The 17,542-nt window shown below is 35.7% G+C and overlaps 1 protein-coding gene and 1 pseudogene across 1 annotated transcript in view; one reads left to right on the top strand and one right to left on the bottom strand.

The window, feature by feature from the left end:
• Positions 1 to 47: 47 nt before the first annotated feature.
• Positions 48 to 8,200, bottom strand: LOC120128759 (annotated as a pseudogene).
• Positions 8,201 to 9,276: 1,076 nt separating this feature from the next.
• LOC120128951 (5'-3' exoribonuclease 4-like) overlaps positions 9,277 to 17,542 on the top strand; it is a 15,348-nt gene continuing 7,082 nt past the window's right edge. The window contains exons 1-12 of the mRNA XM_039146553.1: positions 9,277 to 9,584; positions 10,392 to 10,494; positions 10,585 to 10,661; positions 10,740 to 10,931; positions 11,047 to 11,166; positions 11,279 to 11,341; positions 11,428 to 11,574; positions 11,677 to 11,841; positions 11,969 to 12,046; positions 12,797 to 12,883; positions 13,544 to 13,624; positions 14,079 to 14,174. Of these exons, the coding sequence (XP_039002484.1) occupies positions 9,378 to 9,584; positions 10,392 to 10,494; positions 10,585 to 10,661; positions 10,740 to 10,931; positions 11,047 to 11,166; positions 11,279 to 11,341; positions 11,428 to 11,574; positions 11,677 to 11,841; positions 11,969 to 12,046; positions 12,797 to 12,883; positions 13,544 to 13,624; positions 14,079 to 14,174 (1,416 nt within the window). The 5' untranslated portion in view covers positions 9,277 to 9,377. The remainder of the gene's footprint in view (positions 9,585 to 10,391; positions 10,495 to 10,584; positions 10,662 to 10,739; positions 10,932 to 11,046; positions 11,167 to 11,278; positions 11,342 to 11,427; positions 11,575 to 11,676; positions 11,842 to 11,968; positions 12,047 to 12,796; positions 12,884 to 13,543; positions 13,625 to 14,078; positions 14,175 to 17,542) is intronic.

The following is a 17,542-nucleotide window of genomic DNA, read 5'->3' as shown; positions in this document are numbered from 1 at the left end:
ACTAGCAATTTTGAGAATCCATCATACGAAATATTGACATGCCGCTCGACAACTAATTTCTCATCTCCATCATATCATATAGTCATCAATATCTTTGAAGCTAGGATTTGATACATTTCAAGGCTCGAAAACCATGTTTTCCGCTTCACGCTTCACAGGCTCGAATAGCACAGTAGAGAGATAACGCTCTCCGAAGCTAGGGAAGACCACCTGTTTATGTTCTAAATGCAAATGATTAGAGCAGCTTCAGCTTAGCTTTGGGGTACCCGAAACTAGGAAAGTATCTTATCATGTTATATGCCTGTATTGCCTTCAATGGCATGCTTAGACAAAATAATGCAGGATAGACTTCAGAAATAAACAAATAAAGACTTACAACAATGAGTTTCCCGGCATTCTCTGGCTTCCTAGCTATCTGAATTGCAGCAGCAGCACCGGACGATATACCGACATGTAATACGTATTCCAAATAATTATCAATTACGAAAACCACAGAACGAGTCAGAAGAAAATTGTGAATTCAGATTACGGGTTAATACTTTCAAGGCTATTGATTTCCTAATCAAGTTAATATCACTTAAAGTGAAGAAACTTACCAACAATCCTTCTTTCAAGGCAAGTTGCTTTGCAGTTTTAATAGCTTCTTTACTTGATATCTGTCGTCATACAAGTAATAATCATTACAACAACTAACGATAGCAATATGTGTGTGTGGAAGAAAAGCTACAAACGAAGACAGCTTATGCTCATAAATGTCAAATATGATCATATTTCTTTCACTATAATCCTCTAATATATATATATAAACCCTAGTAGGAGGAATCTATTCTACTCCAACTCTTCATTTTTGCTGAAGTAATAGTGTCCGACACATATTTGGACATAGGCATGCAAATATGACCTTCAAAGGATTGTGTTGGATTTTCGGAAGCTCGAAACGACAACCGGAACGATTTGCAAAGAGGGGTCGGAACGGTTTTGTGTTTAGGGAGTAAGGAGATTAAAAGATAGAGAATTGCACAACGATTTATAGTGATTCGACTTTCTCAATCAAAGTCTACGTCTACTACCTTAGCTCCTCACCAAGGATTTTCCAACAAATTCACTAATTTGTTCTTTCTTTTGAGGATAAAGAGTAACCTTACAAACCCCCTAGTTTTTTCGGGCTAAACTAGAACCTTTCCCTAGCTTTTACACGGGATTAGCTAGAACCTTTCACCTTTACAAAAGGATAAGAAATGTAAACAAGAAAACCTCTCTAAGGTATGTGTTTACAAGATTGAGCTCACAAGAACAAAATATTTACAAGAGAAAGATGAAATAAGAATGAAAAACTCTTCTCTTGTGTTTGATTACTTAGATAGTTGTTCTCTTGCTTCTTCAAGTGTCCTTAACTTGTATTTATAGCTTTGAATGTGTTTGATGTTGTATATAGCCGTTGGGGATGTTTTGGAGTCGTTTGGAGATGATTTTTCTACTCAAAAAGGCTGCTCAAAACATGATGCATCGATGCATGATCAAGGTGCATCGATACCCCTTCATTAAATTCAAATAAACTAGCCGTTGCAGCCTTGATGCATGGATGCATGGCAGGATGCATGGCAGGATGCATCGATGCATGGCAAGGATGCATCGATGCACTAATTGCATTCGATGTTTGGATGCATGGATGCATTGCCTGATGCATCGATGTATTAGTGCAGATGCATGGATGCACTACAGGGATGCATGGATGCACTGCAGGGATGCATGGATGCACTGCAGGGATGCATGGATGCACTTTGACACCCTTTAGCATTTTTGCTCAAATCCGAATTTAATGGACTTTGAATTATTTTTGAAACCTTTTGAAAACTTTGAATAAATTCAATTCAAATCCAAAAACATTTTGCAAATTCAATTCAAGTCCAAAAACATTTTGCGTTAAATTGTTATATCAAAACATTGTTCAACAATCTCCCCTTTTTTTGATATAACAAAACATTTGAAAAATTGTTTTTGGCAAAACTCCCCCTTAATAAAATGTTTAATGAAAAAGATATCAATTGTTGGAAGATATATGAAAATGTTAAACTCCCCTTTTTCATTAAGAAATTGAATTTTTCAAACCAAACTTCTCCCCCTTTTTGTTATATCAAAAATAATTCAATATTTGAAGTTCAAAATAACTTTGGAGAGTAAGTAGTAAATTTGTCATTTAAAAATCATTTAAAAAAAAAATTAAAGCTCCCCCTTAATAATAATATTCCAAACAAAATTAAGCTTTTAAGTTCATGACACTTAAACAAAATATTGAATTTCTACAAAGAATAACAAACATGTTAGAGGCACATGAAATTCAATATATCCAAATCTAAAATACTTTATGCAATACCAATTGTTGAAATTTGATATTAATATCAATTGTTAAAATTAAGTGCATTTGCATAAAGTTTTCCAAAAATGTTATGCATTTTGAAAATTTTGATATCAATTGCTAGAGAGACAACATTTTCATTTAGACCACATGCATAAACATTCAAATTTAGGCCAAAAATTAAAATTTATAAAATCAAAGTATTTTGAAATTTGATATCAATTGTTAGATAGATATCATTAGCATTTAAAACCAATTTTGACCAAAATTCATTATGATGAACTAAAAATTCTCAAAAATTAATATAACTTTAAAATGTTAATGATAATCATCTTTTCAACATACATGAGATTAAAACAATGATGCATAATCATTTAAAACCAAAACTCATGCATGCTTAAAATCAAATGAGCAACCAAATAACCAAAATTAAAAGCATTAAGCTTAGAGGTTACCCATTCCTTTTTCAAGTGTGGCTAGAACATCTTGAATATCATCATTTTCATCACAATTGCTCCCACACACCTACAAAAGACATTTATTTTGATTTTGGTATCCAAATTGCTTTGGATCCTTGAACGTTAGTTTCAATGCCCCTTGTTCCTTTCGGAATCCATACTTGTCTAATTTTAAAATATTTTCCTTTCTTCAAAGGACAAGTATGTTCCAAATGACCATGAAAATGGCAATGTGAGCATTTTGCCATTTTTACACATAATAGGTTATTTTTAGAAATTAATTTTTTTTCTTTTGTTAAGCCTTCAAGCTTAACTTCTAACTCAAAATTTTTCTTTTCTAAATCATTTATTTTGATTTTTGAAAGCTCTAAATCATTTTTCAAAATTTCATTTTGATTTTCAAGATCAACTTTTGCTTTCAAAATCAAATTATCTTTAATTTTGAGTTTTGAAATTAATTTCGTATATTTGGAATTCATGGTCTCAAATCCCAAATACAACCTATTATAAGCATCTTGTAACTCATCAAAAGTAAATGAATTAAATTCATTTGAGTTAGAAGATACCTCAACTTCTTCATGAGTGGTCATGAAGCATAGGTTGACTACTTCATCTTCATCATTGGAATCATCTTCATCACTCCAAGATTCAACAAATGCCTTCTTCCCCTTTTTCTTTAGAAGAGGACATTCATATTTGACATGCCCTTTTCTTTGACAATTGAAGCACACCGGAGGACTCTTCTTCTTGGTTGATTCATGTTTTACTTTCTTAGAAATCATGAATCTTTTGAGTTCCTTCAAGAGCTTGACCATCTCTTCTTCTTATTCATCGTCTTCTTCATCCACCTCATCACTTGATTCTTGATAGCTTTCATTGGTGGATTTGAAGGTAATGCCTACCTTTTTCTTCTCTTCCCTTTCTTCATCTTCCTTCACCATCATCTCATGAGTGAGAAGGGAACCAATTAGCTCTTCGAGAGTGAGAGACTTTAGGTTTTTAGCTTCGATAATGGTCGTCTTCTTCGATTGCCACTTATTTGGAAGAGAGTAAATCACCTTCCTCACAAGCTTCTCATTAGGGATTGCTTTTCCATATATCTTGAGACCGTTGACAATCACGGAAAATCTATTCGTCATAGCTTTGATGTCTTCATTGGGTTTCATCTTGAAGTTCTCGTAGCTATGGTTGAGAAGACTTTTCTTTGATTCTCTCACTTCGTCAGTTCCTTCATGAGTGACTTGGAGCTTATCCCAAATCTCTTTGGCACTGGAACAAGATGAGACTCTTCCATATTCATTTGGGCCTAAAGCACAAAATAGAATATGTATACCTTAGAATTACGCTGAAAATTTTTCTGCTCTTCTCTACTCCAATCGTTGTACTTGCCGGGTGAAGAGGAGTAACCGTCCATGATTGAGTACCAAGCTCCTAGATTGTATGATTTAATGAAGTATATCATCTTATTCTTCCAATGTGCATAATTTGCTCCATTGAAGAAGGGTGACTTGTTGACCGGTTGTAAATCCATAATAGGATATTCTTCAAGATAATAAGCACCAGAGGAAAAAGTCATTTCTTTGTCGGTTGCGTCGGGAATTGGTAGAGCTTCTTCTAGGATCGTCTCAAGGTGGTTAAACCTTCTTAACGAGTTAGGCTCTGATACCAATTGTTGGGATTTTCGGAAGCTCGAAACGACAACCGAAACGATTTGCAAAGAGGGGTCAGAACGATTTTGTGTTTAGGGAGTAAGGAGATTGAAAGATAGAGAATTGCACAGCGATTTATAGTGGTTCGACTTTTTCAATCAAAGTCTACGTCCACTACCTTAGCTCCTCACCAAGGATTTTCCAACAAATTCACTAATTTGTTCTTTCTTTTGAGGATAAAGAGTAACCTTACAAACCCCCTAGTTTTTCCGGGCTAAACTAGAACCTTTCCCTAGCTTTTACACGAGATTAGCTAGAACCTTTCCCCTTTATAAAAGGATAAGAAATGTAAACAAGAAAACCTCTCTAAGGTAGAGGTTTACAAGATTGAGAACAAAATATTTACAAGAAAAAGATGAAATAAGAATGAAAAACTCTTATCTTGTGTTTGATTACTTGGATAGTTGTTCTCTTGCTTCTTCAATTGTCCTTAACTTGTATTTATAGCTTGGAATGTGTTTGATGTTGTATATAGCCGTTGGGGATGTTTTGGAGTCGTTTGGGGATGATTTTTCTACTACAAAAGGCTGCCCATAACATGATGCATCGATGCATGATCAAGGTGCATCGATACCCCTTCATTAAATTCAAATAAACTAGTCGTTACTAGCCGTTGCAGCCTTGATGCATGGAAGGATGCATGGAAGCATGGAAAGGATGCATCAATGCATGGCAAGGATGCATCGATGCACTAATTGCATTCGATGTTTGGATGCATGGATGCATTGCCTGATGCATCGATGCATTAGTGCAGATGCATGGATGCACTGCAGGGATGCATGGATGCACTTTGACACCCTTTAGCATTTTTGCTCAAATCCGAATTTAATGGACTTTGAATTATTTTTGAAACATTTTGAAAACTTTGAATAAATTCAATTCAAATCCAAAAACATTTTGCAAATTCAATTCAAGTCCAAAAACATTTTGCCTTAAACTGTTATATCAAAACATTGTTCAACAGATTGTCCAAATACATGAAACACAGAAAAAAATGAAATACATTTTTTATGGGATAAATACTTATATTCAACACACACCAGATTCAGATTAACATATTGTCAAAGTAACAAAAACCGGTAATGAATTATGGCATCGAAAAAATGAAAGCTCATTTACATGCCTACATATAACAGCATATAATATGTATTGATCCTAGATGATAAGAAAACAGGTTGTATATTATGGTATAAGAAGAATGCAAGTTCTTCACGTTTCCACATAAAATAGCATTTATATCCCACACTGACCGAAACATAATCATTCGTAATAAAGAAGTACAACTGAGACTTACTTGAACAATGTCATCGAGTAAATTGACATCTAAGACACCAGGAATGAAGCCAACACCGATTCCCTGGATCTTGTGTGGACCTTGAACATTAAAAATGCATCAGTTCATCAATAGGTAGATCTTTGTTATAAAATTCAACGTTAGCATAAGGAACAAAAGGAAACAAGTTTCAGTTAACAATGCCAGAGCTAAGAGACTAAAGACAACATTAGAATGCTGGTTATTACAGGAAAATACATGGAAATCTTGAAAAAGAATATACCCGTGATGATACTCACACCCGAGTCAGAGTAACATAGATCCTATCTACTACTCAGCTAGATGTTAAAGATTGTAGAAAACAATGGAATGCATTACGAAGAACGATGTGGAAATGAAGCACTGTAACATTACAACTTACCAGGTTTCCCTCCGGAAAGCACTGCACTTTCAACTAGTTTAACACCAACGACCTGAACAAAAAAGATAAGGGGCAATATAAGCAATACAATAGGACACTCATGTATAAACATGATTTACTAATTGAAGTCAAAATTTATTTCCTCTAATTGAGCATAAAAAAAATCTAACCACGACCGGAGACAAGTGTATCTATCTTCCCTCCAGTGCCTTTCCATATCTCTGGTCCAGTTGTATCATAATGTATCTAAATCAGGAAAGAAGAATCAGATTATGACACCCTCCTAGATTCTAACAACCAAAATATGCATGGAAAATGTTTCAAAATGATACCTTTGGGTTGGCAGGGTTTTCAAATTGCTGAAGAATGTAAGAATTAGGCGTTTGTGCATGAATTTCTTCAGCTTTCTGAACTGCCCCTTTCATACCCCGAGCTGGATCTGTAAGAACTAGCTCAGCTCCAAAAGCTCGGAGGACCATTCTCCTTTCTAAACTCATTGAAGAAGGCATTGCAATTATGAGTCTGTAACCCTTAGCAGCTGCCATGAATGCCAATCCTATTCCGGTATTACCACTGGTTGGCTCGATCAGGACACTCTTTAGCATATAGGAAAAAAGGAAATTACGTCAAGTTAAATCTTCTCCGTTAAGTTTATTACTCAGAACTACACGGAACGATAATATCGAAACAACCCTACTTTTTCACATAAAAATGTTCAGATATAGAATCAAAAGAAACAAAAATAGAAGCTATGCTGCTACGACTCTTCATTTTTCTTAAAGTACCCATGTCCAACATCTGTGCCCAATGCATATCTGCGTCACAAATGCACTGATGCTCGACAGTTACACCCGAGTCCATGTAACATAGCATGAAAGGCCTAGGGACTTCAACAGAAACACTTTTCAAGTTGACGACAACGCATAATTCCATCTTATGGCACAGTGACAATAGTATAATCTGGTAGAAACTTTGAAGAGTTATATGAAACCTATGTTATCATCCCCAATCTTCAGTTTTCTTGAAGAATCCGTATCCAACACATTTACGGATATGGGTATGGGAATATGGCCCTCCAAATATATTAAAAATCTTGTATAAATTTGAACATACCCGTGACACATACTTGTATTTAACACTTACACTAGAGGCTAAGTAATCATATATTGAAACTGCTATTTCAATGAAGCTTCATGTTGCAACAAGTTTGGATAATCATTAGCATATTTAACTACAAATATTAAAATGAAAAAAACTATAACTCTATTTGGGTATGGAAAACTTAAAAAACATTTTCCAGCAATAAGGCCTAACATAGTTAATAGAGGCATGACAGACTAGAGAAGTCGATTCATGATTTTACTTGCAAAGGAAAGGTGATCTAACGTTGGCATAAAAGTTCCATTCCATAATTGTCTAAAAGATAGAAATACCCAAATACCAACCTTGCCCGGTGTAATGAGACCCTTCTCCTCTGCATCCGCAATCATACTATATCCGATCCTGCAGCTCAAAGAAGGGTTTACATCTCATCAAAGATTATAAACTCAGTCCAACATGACTGAATGCGGTATAATAGCATCATTAATGATAAAATATTGTTTAACATACTATCTGACACAACTTGAATGGCGAAGTGCATGTAGTTTAATACCTGTCCTTGACACTGGAGCAGGGTTCCATTGCCTCCAACTTAGCAGCAATGGGTGCGACACATCCATCGACAATGTTGTTCAGATATACCAGTGGTGTTTTACCGATCAACTTTTTATATCAAAACAAGGTTAGCAATAGTTTTCTTAAATTAAATGAAAATAAATTTATTAACGAAGACGGTCATTGGCTTACTTCAGTGACATCTTTGGCAATTAAATTCTTGTCTCCCATTTCTTCTCAAGTAACTGCACAAGCATCTCAGATCCAAATTGTTAAGCAAAACAAACTAAACTAATGGAGAATTGATACAACTTAAATAATTTAAGAGTAATAGCGATTAATGAGACTTGAAAATATTTGGATTAATCTAAAACGGAGGTACAAAACAGGATGAGGAAGAAAAATAATAATTCCCAAGTGTTACAGTATCCAAACAAAAAACCCATACATAGAAACGTGAAAAATAACAAAAGTAACCAATAAAAACCATAAATCCAACCTTAAAAACACAAACAAAAACTAAAGTTTTACAGATTTTAAAGTACCAAAATTTCCAGATTACAACTTTTTTTTCCAAAGAAAGGAAGTACTTTTCCCCCAGCAGAATCTTTGAGTGAAAAATGATAGATAAGCTAAAATAAATAATTAAAAACTATAATTTTGCAGATGTTAAAGTAACTCTGAAGAAAGACTGTGTTTTGCAAGCAGAGTCTTATAGAATATGATAGATAAGCTAGGAAAAAGAAGCTTCAAAGACTTTTACCCTTTCTGAATTGAGAAACGTGAAAATTCCTTCGTAGATGAATCCCTGAGACAATCTCGTGGGTTAGTGCCTGCTGCCCTTGTCAATAGGAAAATGAAAATGTTGTATGGGCTAATAAAACCATTTCCCCCAATTTATATAATTTCTTGCTTAACTGTACCTGTCAGAGAGAGAAAGTTTATGTCATCCATTGATATGACGTTAGGTGGAGATTCGAATTCGGTTTCAACTTGAATATTGGAAAAATTTATTTCATACTTTTTAATATTTATGAACTTCAATTTTATGTGAAATTAATTATAAAATATTATAGTACATGATTTTAGAAAATAATTCAGATAAAACTCAAAATTTAAATGTGAACTTATATCTTAAATAAACTTATTTCTTACCCCTAATATTTTTATCTAAATATTCTTGTAAATAATCCGGGCATCGTGTAGTCCGATATATATATATATATATATATTTTTTTGTTGAGGAATTCGATGGATATATTATCAATTATTTAGAAATGGGATAAACAGATTATAATCGCCCAGTGCCCCGAATTCCCACCGAATTCAAAAGGTCACTATAGTCATTTCATTCAAACCTATAAAATATGGCTATCCTCACCGTACAATTTCACCGCCTTTCTCCCAGATCTCAAACTCTCTCTCTTTTCATTACCCTCTTTCAACTCCCCAGACCCCTCTTTTATATCCGAATTTTAAATCCCTCATCGTTACCGCGCCGGCGATGGGAGTTCCAGCGTTTTACAGGTGGTTAGCGGATCGGTACCCGCAATCGATCGCGGATGTGATCGAGGAAGAACCGAGAGAAGACGCTAAGGGAAATCAAATACCAGTTGACGTCTCTAAGGCTAACCCTAACGGCCTCGAATTCGATAATCTTTATCTCGATATGAACGGGATTATTCACCCTTGTTTTCACCCGGATGGCAAGGTAAATTTGTAAATAGTACCTGTAGAATTTATCTTAATTTGGAACTTTTTTTTGTTTACTTCAATGATTGTAAGTGGTTTAGCTGTGGATTTGAAATTGTTTGAAAGGCTGTAATGTACTTTTTCGTTGATTTTTTTTAGATTTATGGATTATGAACAGTTTGGAAATTTGCTTTTTGGTATGTTACCGTTGAGTAAACGTAATTAGGTAATATTATGTTGTTTTCTGAAGTGAAGTATGATCCTAGGATTAGATTTTGCATAGAATATTGTTTTTGGTATGGTCATCTCGAAAAGTGTACCAAAATGTTTTGTTCATGGAAGCAAGTAATGTGATTTTGCAGGTAATCAAGCGGTACGTTGCTTATCGGTGTTTTGTTAGTATGATTTTGGCGGTCATATGTGCAAACAATTTATATCGAATACAAACACACACTTGCACACAGATTCTGGTGCTTTAGGCCATGAGGGATTAACCTGTGGTCCACCAGAACCAAGAGTTGAGCACTCTAACAAAGTATCAATGGTCATTGGTCTTGACTCTTCATTCTCCCCCCCTTTTTTGTGTGTGTGCCAGTTAGTCACATTTTGCTTTCCTTTGTTAGTATGGTATGGATCACCAAGCCTCAAAAAGTATTTTCTTGAATGTGATATACATGCTGTGTATGGTTAGATTGCTTCCATTTCTTAACACAATCTTGATAATTGGTGCATCACCTTTTTTGGGTCAACTTGTTTCTATTTTTGGCTTGACCTTGCTCTTTACTGGATATTGTTCATTAATGACGGTTTATTATTGTGCATACAGCCTGCACCTGCCACTTATGATGATGTTTTTAAATCTATCTTTGACTATATTGACCATCTTTATTCATTGGTTCGTCCTAGAAAGCTTATGTATATGGCAATTGGTAAGAGTTATTACATGCTTAGTCAATTTTCTATTGACTTTTTATTATTTTTTTCTTTGATTAAATCATGCATATTTTAAAATTTTGCAGATGGCGTTGCACCTAGAGCTAAAATGAATCAACAACGTACTCGGCGCTTCAGAGCTGCAAAAGATGCTGCCGAGGCTGTAAGTATTGGCATTATTTAATGGATCCAGATTATCCAATTCAGTTGATTTATCTTTTGGTTGTTTATGTTCTCTTAGGCAGCTGAAGAAGAGAGATTGAGGGAAGAGTTTGAGGCCGAGAGGAAAGCTTTGTCCCCTATGGAAAAACCTGAAACATGTGACTCTAATGTTATAACTCCTGGCACTCCATTTATGGCTGTTTTGTCTGTAGCACTTCAGTATTACATACAATCTAGGTTGAATCGTAATCCTGGCTGGCGGACTACAAAGGTGTGAAGGACATTATCCCTTTCTAGCTTCAGAGATTGGATAATTCCTTGCAAAGTGGAGTAATCCTTTCTGTGTATTTTACTATATTCTTTGGCTTTTTTCTCTCTAAATCTAGGTTATTCTTTCTGATTCAAACGTTCCTGGAGAGGGAGAACACAAGATCATGTCATACATCAGGTTACAACGTAACCTTCCTGGGTTCAATCCAAACACACGACACTGTTTGTATGGTCTGGTGAGAGTGCATTTCAAACTAACCCAAATTCCTACTATTCCTGATTCTTCTAATTTTCTCTCTAAATATTTCAATTGTGATTTTAATTTATGACTTGGTTTGTCATAATCAGGATGCTGATTTGATCATGTTGTCCTTAGCCACCCATGAGGTTCACTTTTCAATTTTAAGAGAGGTTGGTGCCTCATTTACTTAATCCCATTCTTGGTTTCCTATAATTTATTTTAGTGACTGGTTAATTCATTTACCTTTTCTGTACAGGTGATCACTCTTCCTGGGCAACAAGAAAAATGTTTTCTATGTGGTCAAGTTGGTCATCTGGCAGCCGAGTGTCATGGCAAGCAAGATAATGGAAATGGAGAAGGGAATGCTGTGGATGATACACCAATTCACAAGAAGAAATATCAGGTTTAGAAGTTAAAACACTTCATTTAGGCCTTACAAGTACAATTCCCCTTCCTGATTGCATTTCGGCTTATACAGTGCTGATTTAATTCATTGTGTCAACAGTTTCTTAACATATGGGTGTTGCGAGAATATCTGCAATACGATTTGGAGATCCCCAACCCTCCCTTTGAGATAAACTTTGAACGAATTGTGGATGATTTTGTTTTTTTATGTTTCTTTGTTGGTAATGACTTCCTTCCACATATGCCAACATTAGAAATCAGGGAGGTATGCAATTACCATAGTTTTACATCTTGATTTTTGTTTCTCTATATTATTACGCTTCATATGAATATCCTGCTTTTGACGAGACCTCCAACTCTTATAAAAAAATATGAATATCCTGCTATTTCAGGGTGCTATAAATCTCCTGATGCAAGTATATAGAAAGGAATTTGCTTCTATAGGTGGTTATCTTACTGATGCGGGTGAGGTAAATTTTCCATTTTCCTATGCATCTACCAAGTCTTTAATAGATCACTATAAGATGACAAATGAAAAATTATCCATAAAATGTCAAGTCGTCAACTAGAGTTTTTATACCCCTGTAAAAACAGTTGGAGTGGAGAACCTACTATTATTTGTCATGTATTATTGGTGGATTGAAGGAGAATAATGATTTCCATTTTGCCTGTTTATCCTCAAAATTGTTGCTCATCTAATGAAGAGAAGGAATGAATTCTATCTCCAGTCCAAGTCAGATCTATTTTATAGCCTATCCCATCTTTCCTTTTTCTTTATTTTTGGGTGGGCTAGTCTGCATTGTACATTATATGTGGATAAAATCAGTACTCTGTCCCTAGATCATTGGCAATTTCAAGATTAACTATGTCGAGAGGATTTGGTTTATTTTCCCTCTACAAAGCCATTCACATGATTAAATGGCTAGTATTGTTACCAAGAGCTTGTGTTTACTTAAGGGCACTAAACCAGTATTAAACAACTAACTTTAAGTAATCGGTTGAATATATTCTGTGATGTTCAATAAAGCAAAATAGATAAAGTACATGCTGACACTATGAGTCTTTATATGTTTATATATACATATTCATTTATCCTGGGAGAATGTAATTTGTTGCTCGAGATTAGGGAGCATTGTTATTTTTAATTTCTTTCTCAATTAGAAGTTAGGCAGAACTGATGTTTCTTATAGTTGCTAATATCAATCCTTTTGCAAGTACAGGTTTTGTTAGATAGAGTGGAATGTTTTATTCAATCTGTTTCTGTTTATGAAGATCAAATCTTTCAGAAGAGGACTCGTATACAGAAGGTGAGTCGCATCTTCCGTGCTTTGATAAATTATTTGCATCTTGTCTAGTTGAGAGCCAGGACATAAAATTTTGGTGGTTCTATTAAGTTTGTCATATGTATTTCTGTATGATGATTAATTTGATGCTATATGATTTGGTGTTTTCTGTAGTAATTAAATACCCTGTTTCTCATGAAGCAATGCACTAGAGGTTTTGCATGCTTTGATTCAAGTACAATCTTCTTTATCTTGTATTTTTTTTGTTGATGATGTAGCATTGATTAGAAATAGTTGTTTGCTTAAAAGGAGGGAGACAATGTGGACCTAAGTTTGAATGATTTATTGTTCCTTCCCAGCAACTAGAGATATATACAGGAAAATGTGGACATTTAAACTTGAATGCAACCAAGAACAACAACATGCCTAACATCTTGAAAAAATCATTTATCGAATGATACTTATAGAAGTGTATAGGACATCTCTTGAAGGCAAAGAGGAATATATCTTCCAAGTGTTAATAGTACATTAATAAATGCTGAAGTTCATTGAATTTGGCATTTTATGAAATCTAATGTGAATCATTGGTGGTTTATTATTCACCTCTTCAGTTTTTTGCTTTCATATAAAGTTCTCTAATGGCCCTAGATTTTTTATTTAACTCGGTGGATGACTGGTTTTCAGGCATACGAGAATAATGAGCAAATGAAGCTTAAAGCAAGAGGAGAAGGCTCTGAGGAGGCACAGGCACCTGTTGTAGATAAGGTCTCAATTTGTTTTAAATTACAGACCTGAGTTGTAAAATGGAAGGTTTAATACAGATTGAATTGCTTGGATTGTAGAATCAAATAAGATATTAAATGTTAATAATGTCATGATTTGGGGGTTATTAAACTACCTTACACTTAAAGCTTAAAGTGATTTGAATTAGGTGATAGCTATAGTTCTGTTGACGAGCTTTGAAATCTTTTGGTTACAAGTTCCTTGAGTGTGTTTGCTGTGAGTTTTGTTGAATTTTATTCTGTAAACTTTTTCTGGCATCCATTCATCTGAGAGTTTAACCTGTCCCCACTGTTGGTCTTATAATCCATAAGCTAGAAAAGTGGAGGAAGCTATTGAAAGGTGAATCTGGTGCAAGCCCTCATTGGGCAATTGAGAAAATTTATGGTGGTTTTGGTTATAGATTTCTTGTATTGTAATTATTTAACTTTTTTCCCAGATTAAATTAGGGGAACCAGGATACAAAGAAAGATATTATGCTGAGAAATTCAATGTATCAAACCAAGGGGAGATTGAAGAAGTTAAAAGAGATGTCGTAAGTTTAAACATTCTATTTATGAAGTTTCTTGCTACAATATCACATGTATATAATAATGTTATCCTGTAGATGTGTAATAGCAGCATCAATTTCTTGCAGGTTGTTTTTTATAAGAATTTTAGGCCTCATTAAAAAACCTCTTCTTGATTAATGGAGCTTTTAGAAAAGCTCCTTAAACAGCGGAAGGAGGAAAAAAGTGTCTTAGGATTTTATTAATCATAGACAAAGTACATAAGATACAACCAGAAGACATACTTAACAAAACCTTAAAAATTACAGAACATAAAATCAAAACCACCAAAACGACCAGACCACCCTTAAACAACAAAACTATCTTAGCCCCAAACCCTCAATAGGCCACCAACTACTGAAAAACCTCTAAAGCAACAAAATTAATCATCCAATCCCCTGTTTAGCCAGAGTATCAACCTCACAATTACAGCTCCTCGGTATGTGTCTAACAATAATCTCCCTCTCCGAGACTAAGGAAACAATCTTCTGAATCATCGATCTAAAAAAATGAGATGTAGTCGGCAGCAAAATCCAATCCACTGCTGATTTACAATCACTCTATATTATTAACCTTCCCTTCATCGCCCACTCCGACTAGAGAGAAATCAATGCCTTTCTCAATGGCTTTCAGCTCAGCGAGTGGTGGAGGACCTGGACCAACAGCAATCGATAAAAACCCTAGAATTTTACTTTCCGAATCTCTTAAAATGCCACCAATTCCCCCAACAGCCCGTCCGCACTGACTGCCCCATCAACGTTAACTTTAAAAAAATGTAGCGGTGGAGGAAGCCAACCCTGAACCTTCATCCTATTAAAGACCGTAGTATGATGCTTGTCTGCAAGAGTAGGATCCCCCACTAGGGAGTCTACCTGAATAATGACGTTCGGGTGCTTAGCCAGAAACCATTTAACCAATCTAAATCTGCAAATGAAGAAAAGAGTAGAATTGTCCAGTTTCCACTCATCAGAAACCATCGAGTTCCTAGCCTTCCATAATGACCATAGAACCACTCCCGGTATAAAACTCCATATTTGCGATTTTGGCCTCATGTCAGACCAAGAACACAACAAAGAGAATGGATCTTTATGCAAGACTGATGAGACTTCCCATAACCTCAAAAAACTGCTCCATAGGTCCCATGCAACCGAGCACGAGATGAACAGATGCTGAACTGTTTCTTCCTGCTTTAAACAAAACAGACAAGAGACCTCCTCCAATGTAACACCTCTTCTTTTCAACTCCGATCTAACCGCCAATCTTTGATGTGAGACCTGCCACAGAAAAGTTTCGACTCTTGGAGGAGCCAATCCTGACCAAATGAACCTTTTCCAATTAATCATACCCCCTGAATTGGTAGAAAGAGTCAACCTACATGATTTAGCGGTGAACAGTCCATCTCCCTTCCCCGACCAAGACAGAAAATCATCCACCGAATCTGACAGAACAACATTCTCCAATAATGACATTAATTGAATCCAGTAATCCAGCTCCCAATCACATAAATTCCTTCTTGTTTGAATGTTCCAGACCCATCTATTACTCAGAAGACAACCAAACTCTGAAACTTTTCCCCATTTGTTATTAGAAAGAACATAAATCCTTAGAAATTGATTCCTTAGAAATTGATTCCTTAAAGAGTCCTCATTTATCCAAACATCGTGCCAGAATACAATAGACTTGCCATTGCCTACTTGAATCTTCGAGTGAGATCGCAAACCTTGTCCGATTGCGTCATCTTCCAAGTAATTTTTCGTAATACCTTTCCAAATCCATGAATCCGAAGGAGAGACTACCTTGCTGATATCTAGGGACAGATTACTCACATTATGTTTACTGCAAATCAGATTCTTCCAAAGGGTGTCTTTTTCATTTGTGAACTTCCATACCCATTTACCTAGCAGCACTTTGTTTGTAAAATTCAGATCCAAGATTCCCAAACCTCCCTCCTCGAAGGGTTGACAAACCCTTTTCCAATTCACCTAGTGAATTCGACTTTTTGATGAACCTTCCCCCACAGAAAGTTGGCCATTAGAGAATTTAACTTCCTATAAACCTTACTCGGAATTCTGAAAACAGAGAGGAAGAATATCGGCATAGAGGACAGTACTGATTTTATCAACACCAATCTGCCCGCCATAGACAGTGTGGAAGCTTTCTAACTAGATAATTTTTTGTTAAAAGTTTGGATGACCGGCTCCCAAAGAACCTCTGAATTTCTCTTTGCACCTAAGGGTAAACCTAGATACACTGTGGACAGAACACCCAAGACACAACCAGCCATCGATGCCCATTCATTTAATACGTCGTCTTCCACATTAATGCGATACAACTTTCTCTTCGACAAATTCAAATGGAGTCCAGTCATTATGCTAAATATCCTCAAGACTCTTAATATTGAGAATATAGGTAGGTGAATCACGGCAAAAAAAATCAAATCGTCAGCGAACTGTGAGTTAAATTAAAGGAATCCGATCTTCCAAAAGCAAAACCCTGAAAGAGTCCCAAATCAGCCACTTTCGTTAGCATACGATTTAGAAGTTCCCCCACTATATTAAACAAGAGAGGAGACAAACTACAACCTTGTCTCAACCCTTTACCCATCGAGAACTCCTCAGTAAGAGAGCCATTCACTAACACCGAGATAGACGTCGTGGAGAGGCAATATTTTATCCAGGAAACCCATCTCTCCCCAAAGCCCATGACTCTCATTAATCTAAAGATAATTGGCCATTCAACCGAGTCATACGCCCTCTGAAAATCAGCTTTGAAAACTACCCCTTTCAGCCCTTGCTTCCTCCAATAGTCTATGCCTTCGTTTGCAAGAAAAGCACAATCTAAAAGTTCTCCCCGGAATAAATGCAAACTGTGAAGGGCTCACAATATCTTTAATCACTGAAACTAGTCTCGCTAAAACTTTGGAGATGATTTTATAGAGACTGCCAACGAGACTTATAGGTCTATAATCTTCAATGCATTCCGGATTGATTTTCTTTGGGATCAGGGAAATAAACGCATGATTAACCCCATGATCCCATTTTCTCCCACAATAAAAATCCTCCATAAACTTCATTATTTGCACCTTCAGAGTCAGCCAGAATTTCTTGAAAAAACCCATCGAGACCTGGAGCTTTAGAGCTGTCCGAAGAGAAAATAGCCTCCCTTCCTCCTCTGAAAACTTAACCTCCAGGCTATTCCTTTGATCTACTCTCAATTCTGCAAAGTTCAAATTTAAGGCCCCCACCTCTAAATAATCTTTAAAATTATAGACTTTCTTAAAGAACTGGGAGACAAGCTTTAATCTGCTCTGGCTCTTTCATCATCTCCCCATCCACTTTCAATGCCGAAATGGTGT

Source organism: Hibiscus syriacus, unplaced genomic scaffold (assembly GCF_006381635.1).
Source record: "Hibiscus syriacus cultivar Baekdansim isolate YM2019G1 unplaced genomic scaffold, ASM638163v2 tig00110482_pilon, whole genome shotgun sequence".
NCBI classification, from domain to species: Eukaryota; Viridiplantae; Streptophyta; class Magnoliopsida; order Malvales; family Malvaceae; genus Hibiscus; species Hibiscus syriacus.
The sequence above is the reverse complement of the archived record's forward strand: the minus strand, read 5'-3'. Positions and strand labels throughout refer to the sequence as shown.